The 15762-nt window shown below is 35.3% G+C and overlaps 1 protein-coding gene across 6 annotated transcripts; it reads left to right on the plus strand.

Moving 5' to 3' along the window:
• The first annotated feature begins 1270 nt into the window (after nt 1–1270).
• LOC18438141 (serine/arginine-rich splicing factor SR30) lies at nt 1271–14108 on the plus strand. 6 transcript variants are annotated; one of them, XR_016057514.1, is made up of 15 exons: nt 1271–1393; nt 2095–2186; nt 2691–2756; nt 2861–2935; nt 3119–3221; nt 3352–3398; nt 3475–3532; nt 4940–4989; nt 5192–5248; nt 6593–6720; nt 6806–6901; nt 11680–11782; nt 12229–12262; nt 12349–12429; nt 13816–14108. XR_016057514.1 is itself a non-coding variant. In XM_011626616.3 (14 exons), the coding sequence occupies exons 2-14, from the start codon at nt 2100–2102 to the stop codon at nt 13858–13860; spliced, it is 927 nt and encodes a 308-aa protein (XP_011624918.1). In that variant the 5' UTR covers nt 1271–1393; nt 2095–2099; the 3' UTR covers nt 13861–14108. The 6 variants fall into 6 exon arrangements, 3 of the variants coding, with proteins under 3 accessions (XP_011624918.1, XP_011624919.1, XP_088725634.1); XR_016057513.1 differs by having other exon boundaries at nt 12355–12429; XR_016057515.1 differs by lacking the exon at nt 13816–14108 and adding an exon at nt 11434–11531 and having other exon boundaries at nt 12355–12435.
• The last annotated feature ends 1654 nt before the right edge of the window (nt 14109–15762 follow it).

Consider the following 15762-nt stretch of genomic DNA (forward strand, 5'->3'; position numbering starts at 1 on the left):
CCATCTCTACTGCAACTTAGCACCCAATAGATATTATTAGGTTACCCATAAAAAACATGATTGCTGGCCCTAAACCATCATTTGACCTCGCAAATTTGATGATCAACATAGAATTGATATTAATAAATTGAATTCAAGAACAAAATGCATATAAGAAACTAATAATAAACAACAAAATGCGTAAAAAAACCTAGAAATAGACTGAGGGAGAACATCGTCTTCTCACACAAAATAATCATAAAGGTGTCTATTAAAAAAATGAAAAAGGTAAAGCCACATAGCTACAAAGAGTGTCTTCCTGCTACTACATTTTTAAACATGATAATTATATCTAAAGGTAACACTCAAAAAAGAAAAAACAAGCAATATATAAAAGATGTAGTTTCTATAAGACCTAGGCTTCATGAAATATAAGTAAAGCCTCATCTTGAATCCTCATAAAAACATTGGGCATCATAAATCTTCATGATTGAACTAAAATCACTTACCAACACCAATTATGAAATTTGAAGCTAAAAAAATAATGCAAATCTTTTAGATCCGTAAACAACCATTTTTAGGGCGAAATGGACAGTCTAGATAATGAATTACAATATACACTATTTTTAATGCTTGAATTCCTAATTATTTTTTTACAATCATAATGGTCAATTCAAGATGTTCGATGTAAGTTTTCTGATGCCAGATCTACAATTTTCAATGAGTTGCAGGGTGAGGCTTTACTCATTTTGACAGCCCTATCAAACTATTTTCCATATATAAATAAAATCAATAAATCAACGGAAAACTTTATACAGAGCCGATGTTCTAAACAATCAAATTAGAGCCTATCTCAAAATTTTCACTAGAAGAGGGTTTTTTTTTTTATGCTTAAATATCTTCAAATTGATCATCTCGACATCAAGATGCATGGACATGAAAAAAAAAATAGATTCCCAGTTTTGGAAATAGTGTATTTTATAATGTATTTTTGGACTGTCAATTTTTAAGATTTTTAAATTTTCATAGATATCTACACTATTTTTGAAGCTTTAAAATTTATAAATAACTATGAAAATATATTTTAAGGCTATCACAAATATTTTCATTATTAAAACTATATTTCTCGATACTATTTGAATGTAGGCTCTAATTTGATTGTTTAGAGCCTAGGCTCTATACAAACTGCACCCATAAATCAAAGATATCTCCGGAATTTTTAAAATGTTAAGGATCATTTCAGTGATTCTGCCCTTTAATATAAGGTGACAGAAAACCTTTCAACCATTTAGGACTTTGGGCACGGCTCCTGTGGTGCTGGTCCGACTCACTGCAGCTAATTTCCAGAGACTTTCATCTGCAAACCCTAATTTTCTCTCTCTTTCCTTCTGATACCTGCACTTTCTCTCTTCTGGTACGCTCTCTCCTCCAACCTTTGTAATGTATTCTGCTTTCTTCTGCCCATTACACTGTGAAAAACCCTAACTTCTTGTTTCTTTGTTGTTGTGGAGTTGTAATCTGTAGCAAACTACAATAACCCGTGGCATTTTTTGGGTTCTTGAGTGATTATTGTGTTGTATTACCAGATTAATTTACGGTTTTCATGTATGAATTTTGCTATTATTGCATGATACGGATCTATAAGTGACGCTTTATTCACTTTCAAGTGTCCGTGTTTGTGTTAAGCGTGTTTCTGAGTGGTAACCCTGCCTATATTTTTCACAATTGTCTGATTCAAAGGTAGAAGCTGAATCACTTTGGTACTGAGATACCATTCCATACCTGTCAAGCTTTTTATGGATGGAAGACCTATTATGTAGAGAGAGAGATAAAAAAGAGCAGAAAGTTGAAGCAACTGTAGATGTTTAGTCAATTTTGAATTACTGATGATTACTGTGCTTTGGCTTTCATGATTGTTTGATTGTATGAGGAAAACTGAAATTTTGTTGGTATTGTGATATTTTTTCTTTGTTTGTGTTTTGAGATGTAATTCTGCATTTTTTTAGCTTTTCTATGAATGAAAAAAATATTTACAAAAATAGAAATAGGAAGTTGAAGAATTTGCTACTTGTTTAATCCAATTGTATCACTGATGATTATTTATTGGTATTGTAGGAAACATGAGTGGCCGGGCCAGTAGGACCCTCTATGTTGGCAATTTACCAGGAGACATTCGTGAAAGAGAAGTTGAAGATTTATTCTATAAGGTGTTGTCTCTTTTCATCATGTTTGTTATTCATAAAAATTATTCTGGGTTTGATTTTATATCCATTCCCAGTGAGGGATTTTTGTTGTTTGTTTTTATTTATGTCATAGTTAATGACGTTTAAAAAAATTCATTTCGCTTTTCCTTGTTTTTTTTGTTGGGGTCCTACCAACTTTAGGATGCTGTCTTCGGGGCTTCATTAGGATGATGGGCCCTTTTTTGCAGAGTCAGTTGTTGTTATGTACTACAATATTTCCTCTAGTTTTATTTCTAGTTTTTTCTTTCCTTTTTCACCTTTTTTTGGGTTTGTCGGTGTTTAAATGTAGTGACTAGACTCTTCTATGGAGCAGCTATATCTTTGGCATGTATTTGAATGGACTGCAATTTGTATTGCATTTGCATTTTGAGATATTATCTTTATTTTTCTTCCTATGAAAAGATGGAAAAAGTAAACATGTGTTGTCTTTATTGTTCTTATTTCTTAATGGTTACTGTTTCCAAACAGTATGGTCCAATTGTTGATATTGAATTGAAGATTCCCCCCAGGCCCCCTGGCTACTGTTTTATTGAGGTATGATCTGTTATGTCAACTGTGATTTCAACGATCTTGTTGTTTCCCCGGCCTAGCTTCAAGGCCATCTCTAATGCCCTACTTTATCTTGTATGTTATTTCAGTTTGAAGATGCTCGTGATGCTGAAGATGCTATCCGCGGTCGTGATGGTTACAACTTTGATGGCCACCGGCTAAGGGTAGGCAGCATGCTGACTAAGTTTATTGTTGCTTGACTTTACTGTAATATTAATAAAGTGTATTTTATTCAAGATCGGAAGGAGGAATCTCTATTCAAATTTGTATTATTAGATTAATATTTGTGCATCTCTTTGCTTGTCTTGAGTCAAGGTCTATAGCTTTCAATTCTTTTGCTTTTGTAGGTAGAACTTGCCCATGGGGGTCGGAACCATTCTTCATCTTCAGATCGCTATGGTGGTAGCTATGGTGGTGGGCGTGGACTTTCAAGGCGCTCTGAATATAGAGGTACACCTAAGGAATTATTTTTAATTATGCACTAAACTGATTTCTTTTTTATTTGTATTAATTTGTAAATATTTCTGTGCCTTCCATGGTTTTCTTTCTTGTAATGAGTTTGATTCTTGGAATTTTGCAGTGCTTGTAACTGGGTTGCCGTCAGCTGCTTCATGGCAAGACTTGAAAGTATGTGTGTTAAGATTTTATCGTATTTTGATGGTCCATCCATCAGTGGTCTTGAGTGTGAGTTGAATGGTTTCAGGATCATATGCGTCGGGCTGGTGATGTTTGCTTTTCTCAAGTGTTTCGTGATGGCAGTGGTAAGTCTTTTCCTCCTCCTATCCTGCATCATGTCTAGAATATTGTGCTGAGATTAACTTATCCTACTTTCTAGGGTGTATTGGAAAGCATAATTTTGATGCCAATGAGTGGGTTTCATTAGCATCTCTGCATCTGCCTAATTAGCTAGAACTGTTGAGAAATGTGACTGTTGTATCGGAAAACATATTTCATTTTAAATTGAGCTTCTTTTGTCCTTTTTTCCTGTGGAAGGTTCTGGTCACCTATATGTAACTAGTTAGTTGAGAGCATCAAAGTTATAAGGCATTTTTTTTTTTCTTGTTAATTTTTTTTTGCCAAGAAAGAAGCTCAATCTAATGAGTGGTTTTTACTGGAAATTGCTTCACTTCCAGCATTTCTTGGCTTATATGGTTTTTAGTTTACCAAATAAAGCAGGGGAGACCTGCCAAACACATATATGCAAGGTACAAGTAATTCCATATAAGCCAAGAAATGCGGGAAGTGAAGCAATTTCCAGTAAAAACCGGTCATCAGATTGAGCTTCTTTCTTGGCAAAAAAAAACTAACAAGAATAAAAAATGCCTTACACTTTTGATGCTCTCAACTAACTAGATAATATAGGTGCCCAGAACTGATGATCATTGTAAATAAAGAGGAAAACAGATGGTCTTGATGATTGTGCATGCTAGATTCACCTAAAGCCTTCTAAAGCCAAGCATTATATATACTGCATTGCATGAATGTGAAATACTTCTGAATTTCCGACAATGCATTATATATACTGTGGTGCATGATTGTGCATGTTAAAGCCACCTAAGGCAAAGCATTATATACATTGCATTGCATGAATGTGAAATACTTCTGAATTTAAGATAATTTGGATGTTTGCACCAATTGTTCTATTTTTGTGCGATTCTCAGTTCTTTGGAACTTATGCCTCATGTTATTTTCGCATATCTTGTTCTTTTCTTCGTTGGTTTTCTTTCGCATATCTTGTTCTTTTCTTCTTTGGTTTTCTTGTGTTTCTGTAGCAATCCTGTGTGTCATGAGGAAAGTCGAGTAGGTATCTCAGTGATTACAATCCAATTCCTGAGTATGCATTTGCCCTAATTTCTATATGATGTCTAGGGAGCAGCGTAACAAGAATTAGATGGGGTTCAAATATAAATGGCCCCTTGTGTGTTAAGTGTTTGACCTGATTGTAATACTTAATAGCTGGCCATTTGAAAGCCATCAAAGGCAGGGAATAGCTGGTAAAAGCCTTTGCTAGCCAGTTTGTTTGAAGACATCTGGGCCACCATTGATACTGTGTTTGGGTTGTTGTCTTAATATGCTCTTTGCAAAGTTAAAAATAGAACTCTTTTAAGTAGTCTTATTTCTTTTATTGTCCGAGCTCCAGATGTCTAATTTAGTTCTATGGTTTGCAGGCACAACTGGTATCGTGGACTACACAAACTATGATGACATGAAATATGCGGTCGGTTGTTTTGCTTGCTTATTTTCTTTTATCACTAATGAAGCAAGTTCTATTCCATATTATTCATGTTAGCTACCTTTGCATCTCCGTGTTTGTTATATGTGTTTTCTGACATATTTCTGCCTCATTGTTTATCGTGAGAAACTTGTTGGAATTATATAAATCAGTGATTCAAATGATATTCATGGTCTGTTGCAAGCAGATAAGGAAACTTGATGACTCTGAGTTCAGAAATGCATTTTCTCGGGCTTACATACGGGTAAAATTCCTTTCAGCTATTGAATTTTAGTTACACTTTTGGCTTTCTTCACCAATTGTTGTAGCACCTTTGCTTTTTGGTACACCTGCAGTCACCAAACTAGTCTCCAATGACAGTAAAATATGTAACCTTTTGTATTGAATAGCAAGAAGAGTAAGTGGTGGCTATTAATCTGACACGGGGCAGTATTGAGTATCTTTTCCTGAGACGACAGAAAATTTGCATGTCTGCAGTAGATGTACAAGCCTGTGGATGCATCTCGTTTTTATGTTTTTAATCAGACAAAGTTATTTGTGGCCTGTTTGGATGACAGTTATTTTATCTGGAATGCATAATCTTATATGAAATTTAATATATGCTGGATAGAATTATTTTGTTAGCTGTTTGGTACATATATTATTAAAATATTTCATTTTCCAATGATTCCTATCTATTTTTAGTTATTTCTGGCGAAGAACATGTGATGTTCAGCAAATTTATTTGAATATAGTAAAAATAGCTTTTCAAAAAGATAAACTTATATGTAAAGCTGCCTATAAGTTTATCTCAAATAACTTTAGAATGGGCGCAGCTAAACAACAGATAACTCACTATTAGGATTAACTTTATTGAAACAGTGCATTATCGATGATAACCATTATATTAAAACAGGCCATCTATGTATTTATGCATGTCATGAGTTGATCTCTAGTTATGTGACATGGATGCATACACATGCATGTCAAACATATCATATTTCTGATAGTTTGTTTTGTATCTACATCCCATTCCCATGGACGTGTAATAATGCATGACTAACCTCTGCTTTACATGTAATGAATTGACCACACATGGTTACATGTCCATTTGTATTGGGGGTCAAGAAGTTTGGACTACCTGTTCTACCGTTTTTTGAGTCTCCTCATGCAATGTTCTAGTATGCTACTTGTTGCATCTCTCCTGGACTTTATCTCTAGATAGATGTTTTTAAGATCCTATTAGTGTCATCCTTAAATGGGAGAGTTTACATATGGCAGTTTACCTTATTTTCAGAAAAAGTTCTATATAACAATTCCTTTGGTACAAAAAGGTCACAATCACCCCAGCTATTTGATGTGAAACCAAGCAGCCGGGGCGTACCATTGGCTAGCTTGAACTCAGAAAAATTTTGTGAGCTGTGTGGAGAAATGATACACCTCAGATGTCCGATTTGACATCGAACGGCTTGGGGTGTTTGTGACCTTTGTATATAAAAGGTAATGGTCTTGTCGTATAAATCCCTTATTGCATTTGGTTTGTAGTTGTGTTATGCTTAATTGCTTTTGTTTTTTTTAGTTAGAACCCTTTGGTTATTTTTGGCCCCAGGTAAAGGAGTACAAGTCAGGGAAGAGCCTATCCCGTAGCCGCAGTCGTAGTCACTCAGTTTCAAGAAGTAGAAGCAAGAGTCCTGTTCCTAGTCGTAGCCGAAGTCCTAGTAGAAGCAGAAGTCGAAGGTTTGAAACTGTAATTTAGGGTAGTCAAGTCGCCAATTTAGTTTATTTCTAGTGATAAATAAATTTAATTCATGTTTTCATACAGCATACCCCCGAAGGCCAAATCCCTATCTAGATCTCGATCTAGGTCCATTTCATCACGTTCTCGTTCACGATCACCACCACCGCGTGTGAAAGGAAGGTACAGTTTCTGTATATTTTTCCCAATGCATTAGAAAGGATCTATTTATGTTTCAAGTGCATAATGTTTCCTATAATTGGAGGAGATTTTGTCCAATCATAGAATTTGTTGCATAAAATGTACTTTATTCTTCTTATATTCCGTTTCCATTTGACTTGCTTTTTACATGAATTGGTGGTTCTTTCTTTTTCTTTCTATCTATTTCTTGTAACGGACAAAAAAAGCTATGAAATTCATCTTGATTCATGACATTTGAAAAATTGTTTTTACGATCTCATCTTTCTCTGGCTGTCCAGTCAAATCCAATGGTTTCTTTGTTGTGCTATGAGGTAATTCTTGGTAGATGAAGTCTTTCTGCTCATTTACCTTTCCAATTTTTCATTTTATGATTTTCCATGAATACTTCATTCCCTTCTAATTTTTGGTAAATAGATTTTGTCCAAAGCTTTCTATTTGTTTAATAACTGTATGTTACAAAGTTTTAATTATTGCCTTTCTCTTTCTTTTGGGGAAGTATTGGGCCTATTATGTTGGTTGTGAGGGCCATGAGGTAGGGATGTTAATACTAATACTAAATGGGCATAGGACCATTGTGGCGAAACCATCTCAGCAGGAACATTGAACAGAATGTTACAGCTCTGGCAGCTGTGGAAGCTGGGCTGTGCTGGAGTCTAGAGTGGTCCAGTGACTTCTTCTGTGTTGTTACCATTGGGTTTGGTTTTCAGATCTTGATGATGGTGGTTACGATGGAGGGATACAGTACTGGAGTATGCGCAGTAGTAGCAGTAGTTTAAGAGGGGTTCATTTTAGAAATCTTGACAATTAGTGGAGCAGAACCTCATGCAATGTAGTACAGTAAGATGTGGAGGAGAAATGGATGTGTAGCAGTTGAACCTTCCAAATATTTGAACAATTGGAGAATATCAAGATCACGCTTTGTGATCATTCCATGGTCATAGCATCTTCGTGGGAGTAGATAGGTTGCAGAGTTATGTAGAAGCTACACAAATAGATACTGAAGAAACAAAAGGGGGTGGAGGATAGCTTTTCATTGGCCGTTTGTCTTAGCTTGTGTAAGTAGCACCATGGAAATTTCATGAACAATGGAGGGTGTTCTTATGCTGAGGCTCCTTGGGAGAGAGGTGTTTAGAGGAAGACATGGAATGCATGTGGGCAAGTTGGATTAATTCGGTGATTTGCAGTGTGGAGGATACAGGTGGAATGATGGTGTGTGGGGTTATTCGGGCATAGCTGGGGCTTTACTTTTTGCTGGGAGATAGATAGGGGGGAAAACATCTGGAATATGAGGGCAGATTTTGGTAGAGATGAGAGGCATGACACAGGAACGGTAGGAACATGATAGATACGAGGACATGTAGGATGGATGAAAAGCATTGAGTACGAGGATAAAATGGCAGTGAGTGGAACTTGGTGCACTTCAGCTCATTTTTGTGGTGATATATGGTGGATTTGTCACCGGCAAGGTACTCAGTTTGTTATTAAACGGTGTGATATTTGCATATGAGACAAGTGACACCAGTGAATTTTTGTGTTTCAAATGCATTTCTAAAGGAGTTCATCAAACTCAAATTATTTTCAGAAACTGGAAAAAAGAAATGAAACAAATTTCTTTGTATTTTTTATTTTATATATTCTCAGTAATGCTTTCTATTATGCTATGCTGGCTAGTTTGAATGGTCACCTGCTGATTGGACTGTTATGGATCAGATAAGAACTGTTTCTAGGTGCACAAGTTCCCCAATCCTTGTAGATTGATCTCATGTTGGTTGTTCTGATGAGCTTGCAACTCTTACTGCAACTTGTTGCGACCATGTCTCAAAAGCAGCCTTGTGTGATGAAGCTAATGGTCGTGGTAAGAAAAGAACATTAGCAAGAAAAGTGTATTTTGTAGGGGAAAGGTCTTGTATTATGCAGATTTATTGGGAGGAGTCAAGGGCTGCACATAGTAATATATCATAATGGACTGGTTTCTCAGTTCTAGAGTTAACTCCCAGCTGAAGAGGATAGGCCATCAGTGGGTTGATGCAATTTATAAATGTAGAATGTAGACAGCTTCCATAGCTTATATGTCTACATCACCTTTAGGGATGATTATCAGCTATCAATAGGGGTGCTTGAATTGATTTGACTGAGGTTATCAAAAAAAAAAATTGTTTAAGTCACTTCGCTTTTTTTCTGTCCAAGTGACTTCTCGTTTTGTCTAAGTCACTTCCCTTTTTCTTTGTGAATATTGGGAATATACCCATTCATAGATCAGAGATTGTCATTTATGACATTGGAAGGTCTGAATGATCAACTACCTCCCAAACTCTATGTAAAGTTGACAGTGGATTGTGAGTGCCTTGCCAGGCTGGTGGGATTGTGACTCGTTAACTTATAGGGAAATCGCGACCCAGAAATGACTTACTTTAAGAGGCCTTTAAAGAATATCACATGCTGCAAATTCCTTATTATTTTGGGAGATACTTAGTTAATTTGGATGTTGATAGTAGATTGGAATAGTTTTCCAAAACAAATAAAGGGAATGATAGTTGTGTTCAAATGTGGTAAGAATATATAACATCTATACGAATAGGAGATGAACCATGGAATTGATGGAGATGGCTTTCATTCAAAAGAGCTCTAGCAGGGTCCATGAATGGTTGTTTTTGTGCTCAACAAACTTCCGAGGAAAAAAAAGCAAATCCTATTGTGCTGTGGAGCATGGCTGGAGACTCGTCGGGTCCAATTGGACCCAGAGGCACCCAGGCCAGTTCTCACCCAGACTCGAGTGAGTCGGCCTGGGTACCCTTTATTTATTTATTTATTTCATTTTTGAGGTGGAAAAAGAGGTAAGCTATGGTTCTCTCTCTCTCTCTTTTCTTAACTAATAATATTTTAAACCTCCATTTTGATCAATTTGGATCTATCTTAAGGCCTCCAAAAAATAAATATTTTGATCCAGAATCGCAATTTGGAGAGATCCCTATACACCATTCCACCTTTCTTACTATCTCTCTCATTAAACAATCAGTTTGTCTTAAATTTGATCCAAAATGTTGGTATTGGAGCTCTCTTAAAGATTCCTATCATAATTTGTTTGATCTAAGCCCTTGTTTCCAGATATATATATATATATATATATATATATATATATATATATATATATATATATATATATATATAGTTGAATTTTTTGGATTTTTTACCGAAAATAAAAAAAGTTTGATTTCTCACTCAAATATTGCACCAAATCTGTTCTAATTCGTCCCAAAATGGTCCTAGGTTATTGATCTACAAATGCGATAGGAATTGTTTTTGATTAAAAACAAAAAATATCTATATCAATTTTTTGGTTCTTTTTTACTATTTTTTTCCTTCGATTTTCTTTCAAAAATGTCTTGAATTTAATTTTTATTTTGATTTTTATTTGAAAGATCATACTAGATGAACGGTTGAATGATAAAAGTTTTTGGAAAAATTCTCCTATAGATCATATTTATAAATTTTTTCTTCTTTTTTTTCTTCTTTTTTTTCCCCATATTTCTCTATTTATTACCTTTTTCAAAAGAAGTCATCGTGTTAGCTGGGGCGGCTTGCTTAGTCACACGGCCGACTCAGACCCGACAGGTTCCTGGTTTGGGGTTTGTAAACATTGCTATGTAGTGTGCATGAGATATGTTGTGTACATCCCTTGAAATTTTAATAAAATCATCAAGTTTATGAGTCATGTGCTTTCCAGTCCCCACGAGTTGAGAAAGATAAAAGGCGCTCCCTTTGCCAATTTTTCCGGAGTTTTTTTATCTTTTGCTCTATTTGTTTCAACCATTTTATTAAATGATTTAAAGAAATCAAGCAATATGAGAATAGGAAAAACACCTCTGTATAATGAGAATATTCATCAAGGAATGTAGCAGAAGATCCGAAAAATCAATTCTTGTATTGAAGTTCCCCTCATTTATTAATGAACAAGTCCAAAGGTATCTGCTGATTCAAATTCTTTCCTTGGTAAGATGAGATAAGCGAGTGCTTTGCCAACTTATAGCTATCCTCAACCCTGTTACGAATTGAGACCTGGATCCTAATTGATCTGTAGATTCGAATAAAAGAAAAAAAGAATTGGAAACAAAGGAAAAATTTAGAAGTGATTTTGAGTCTGCAGAATTTCTTGTGTAATCATAATCTGTACTGTTAGCTTAATTTTCCTAGAGAGTTCGTGAGCAATAGACCCAGGTGCATGGACATGCATGAGTGCATCAAGATGTGCACGTAAGCATTGGCACATGATATGACTGAGTTATTGAGATTAGACATTGATCTTTTATGATAAACTTTTATGAATTCATCTCTGGGTAGATTTTTTTTGTTTTGAAGAGTCTTTTATTTACTCCATTTATTCTCTGCTATCATCACCCTCATTTGGTTTTGATGTATATAGTTAATAATTATATAACAAAGGAAAAGGATGGGAGCAAGAACCACAGATATGAGACTACTTGAAAGTTTGTGAAAACTGACTTTTTTGTTTTTAGATGAGGCATGCGGCTTGCAAGCATATTTATGGGATTGCTTGTTTGGAAATATATGGGGATGGCTGGAATTGGATTACTTTTGATGTGTGCCTGAGGAGGTATGCTGTTGAAAAAAAAACAATAAATAAGCATGTGCTTGTAAATGTTCAGAACAATACAGACTGTTGATATATTGTGTAAATACAGTCGAATAGCTTTAAGGCAGTGACATCTAATCTCTGTTTCTTCTTTTTCCTTTCTACGTAGCCACTTAGTTGAAATTGGGTGAGCTTGAAATATGGATTTCTGGGAAAGCTTTTGGACACATCCAAGTGGAACTGGAAATCCCATTGGAACCAAATTTTTCCAGGTGGTATTAGTAAACTTACTTATGCATCATTGCGCTGCCATTGTTCATTTGAATCTAGTAATCGTGTACCCTCTTATGATTTCACAAAATATATCAAGTTTTTAGGATGTTATTCTGCAGCATGGTACACCATGAACCCTTGTATCAGGCAGTGTAATTTGTTCGAAATGATGACCTGAGGCTTGATTATCTCCTTTGGATTATGTGCAGAGGAGGTTGAAACTCCTATGCAACCATATATAGTAATAAATGGGCAGCCTTCATGGAACCCATTTCTCCCATTGATTCTTTATATTGTAAAATATGTTTCTGATATGGTTAAAAACAATGTTTTTCATGTTCATTTTACATGTGTTTTAATCAGTTTACTGGAACTCTTGGATGTGTTTATGAATGCAAGATTTTATGCCTAATTTCTCCCCTTTTTTTACATTTTTGTTTTGCAGACCTGGATCTAAGTCAAAGTCACCATCTCCCTCTGTAAGTTGGATTCCTTTTCTTGTTTTTTGTAAAAAATTATGTTGTTCTTTACTATGTTTCTGATTCTGGCATTCTGTTTCCTTGAGGCACAGCGTCGGCATAAGCGAACAAGCAGTAGGAGGAGCCCCAGCAGGAGCCGCAGTATTTCGCGTTCTCGCTCCCCTGTGGTATGTACCACTTGTGAATGTTTTCTTCCTTTGGTTGTGCTTGTGAGGATTGTCCTTAATGACATGCATAAGTTATTATTGCTTTTCATAGTTGCTGTAATATGCTGTTGTGCTAAAGAATTTTTTTGGTCATTGAACTCTGTTGTTATCATTGTTCACAAAATCGCCCGATCTAACCGCTAACCGCCCGGTTAGATCGGAACCGACCAATGTCCGGTTTCAGTTTTGGGTGGCTAGGGTGATCAACGGGTATTTAAAAAAAAAAAATCAAAAAAATGTATATAAAGTCTAAAAAATAAGTAATTTGATTTGTAATGCATTTTTTAATATTCTTTACATTATGGTAAAGATTTAAAAATTCTTTTGGTCATTAATACTCACTTTTATATTTTCCTTTTTTTTTTTAGAAATTTTTTAAAATAGCCCTTGGAAAATATAAAATGGGTTGAAATCTATTTTTTTCATTAATTTTCAACTTCATTTGAATGCGTTTTGTTTTAATCATTATTTATATGCTTTTCATATTTTAGTAGTTTGTTTTTGTATTTTTTTTTATTGTTTTTCAACACTGGACTTGCCCGGTTAGAGCGGTTGAATCGGCCAGTTTACCGGTTAGGCCGGTTATACCGCTTCCAGGCCCATGTCTGGTTAACCCTTCCGGTTCAATTTTGCTAGCACTGGTTGCTATACTTGTGCGCCCAATATTTTTTAGTAGCATTTTTTAGTAGCGGCATCTTATGTCATTTGTCAGTGGTAGATCAGGATGAAGTTTGCAGTAAATGATACGGGTATCCTCTTAGCCACATGGGCGGAATTAAATGGCTGAAAGCAACTAACATGTACCCTTGTCATTTATTGTGAATTGTGAATCTGGTCTTCCTTTAACATATGATGTAAATAGTCCTTTGACAAAAATATTGGCGCTAAGAGGTAGAGCATTACCACATGCCCCCTCCCCCCCTCTCTCTCTCTCTTTCTCTCTCTCTCTCTCACACACACACACGCACAGACACAAATCACGTTTAAGTTGTATAAAAGGAAAATTGTTTCATGTGAGCCGGACCGCATTTGTACATATACGGTCCAGAAAGTGTAAAGCATTTCTACAAGTGTTTCATCTAAAAGCAATGGAAAAACAGTTGAAATGTTTTCTTACTAGAATTATTATTTTAAGTTTTTAGAATTAATTTATTTTTTTATATTCATAATCTCCATGTTAGAGATTACATATCCTTAAAAATTAAGTCTTAAATCCATCTCAAAAATAGATTTATTAAGAGGCCCGCATTTCAACATATGCGAACTTGGCCGCATAGAAACTGGATCTCCTATATAAAATGCAGCTGAGATTCAGAAATTTACATGCAACAAATTGACTCTGAACAGGCAAAATCTGACCGTAGCCGCTCTCTGGATTCTCGGGGCCGATGACTCCTTTGCTTTGCATGGTTAGGAATTACATTTTGCTGTGGACGAATTGAGATCCAAGGTGGTTTTGGTTGACTGAAGACACCATGAAAAACAGATTATTGGCTTTTCTTATTGTTTTCATGTTAGAAAATATTGTGTTCTACGTAGTGGAACCTGGATTTTGGGCTCAAATAGTTGCAGTCCTGAACTTCCTAAGAAAAATTGGTGGCGCCTTATTTCGGGAAAAGGGGACTTTTTATTGTGGTTTATTGTCCTTTGGCTCTTGGTCTATTTTACTTCCATTCTAATAGGTATAGAAAAGGGCATCTATGTTCTGCAAATATCTGAAATAACCTACCATGAGAAATGTTTTTTGAAAATAGCTACACTTTTGTAGATAAACGTATGGAATATGTTTTGACTGTTTGATCAGATCATCTATCATGGAGGCCCAAACTACAGTCTGGTTGTGCAAACTTCACCATACTCAGCTACATGGTGTACTTTTCGTGCGAATATTTAAAATTCACAGATCCGGATCAGGAATGCCAATTCCTATAGGATTTATCCAGTGACTCAGCGGATTCTTTGTCAATATCGGGAGTCAGCCCAATGCTGAACTCTGAAAACTTTTTTTTTTAGTACTCTTTTGTAACAAATTGAGACTGGTACGAGTCTGAGGTTTTGTTTTTTAAACAATTTGCTAAACAAACAAAGAAATCATTAAATGTCTTAAAGGTTTTGAGATTCTAAAAACTTGGTTTAAAAGTACTAGATCACTTTCGTACGAATCATTAGGAGGGTTTTTATTTTGAACATTATCACTTTCGTACGAGTCGTTAGGAGGGTTTTTATTTTGAACCTCTCATGCGCCAGGTTTTTTGTATGAATCGTTAGGAGGGTTTTTATTTTGAACCTCTCATGCGCCAGTTTTTTTTTATGCAAGCTTCTTTTCAAATTAAAAAAAAATTAATCAATTTGGAGTCGTTTGAATCATTGAGTCAAATCTTTTATTTAAGTTTTCAACAAAATGAAATCACGAACTTCAGCAATTTAGGTTTTTATTTGATTTTATGTTCCAGATGCTAAATTTTAAAGCATTCAAAATAGTTTTTGTTGAGAAATTAATTCTGCGTGTTTTGATTGTTTTCTGTCAGTCTCGGTTGTTTGCTTCTCTGTTATTTTTCATTATTCAACATTTTAAGATATTTTTGAAATTTTATGGCCAATTCCCACACCGGTATTAAAATACTGCTGTCTGGTGCGAGTCCTATTCGTGGGTGGAGAAAACACATTTTTTAGGAATGCATCTCCAATTTATTGGTCTGTACACTATTGTATGATTTCTCTTCCAAATTCGTTTCCAAGGAATGTCTCTCCCCATTATTAATGTATTTGGTACATTCTCTTATGGCTTCTTTTTGTGAGTATACGAGATATCCATGAATTGTCCGATCGGCTATGTTTAAATTTAAATATCCTTTTTTATTGAACTTTATTTAACTCTGGGGGTCGTCTATAGGATAGTTATAGGACCAGGAGATTATTTGAGACTATAATTTTAGAAATGGTGGTTTGTCTTTTTCCCCTTTTTTTTTTCTGCCTGATCGAGGCATGCATTTGAATTATTTATTTTTTAGTCTGGTCACCAGCTAAGTTCAACTCGATTTTGGAGATAGTGCGGTTAAATTGGCCACTGAGAAGAAAAGCGATACGGTTCATAAGAATCTCCTTTACGTAAAATATGTGGGTGAAAAGACATAAATGCCCAATTTACTTTGATAACAATGAGGGCCTAGTTACCAATAAAGATAGAGCTCAGCTTTCTCATGATCAAATTCTAAATTTGGGTGAAATTCACTAGATTACCATTGAGGAGTGCTCTTAGAAAGTGTGACGAGCATGTTCAAGAATGATAGCGCA

This window comes from Amborella trichopoda, chromosome 6 (assembly GCF_054954075.1).
Source record: "Amborella trichopoda isolate Santa Cruz 75 chromosome 6, AtrichopodaSantaCruz75HAP2 v2.0, whole genome shotgun sequence".
Lineage (NCBI taxonomy): Eukaryota > Viridiplantae > Streptophyta > Magnoliopsida > Amborellales > Amborellaceae > Amborella > Amborella trichopoda.

Excerpts from the sequence above, each read along its gene's own strand:
- LOC18438141 (XM_011626616.3), top strand. The coding sequence starts at position 2,100 with ATGAGTGGCCGGGCCAGTAGGACCCTCTATGTTGGCAATTTACCAGGA. Across the intron at positions 2,187-2,690 it reads TTGAAGATTTATTCTATAAG|TATGGTCCAATTGTTGATAT; the intron begins GTGTTGTCTCTT and ends GTTTCCAAACAG. Across the intron at positions 4,990-5,191 it reads ATGATGACATGAAATATGCG|ATAAGGAAACTTGATGACTC; the intron begins GTCGGTTGTTTT and ends TGTTGCAAGCAG.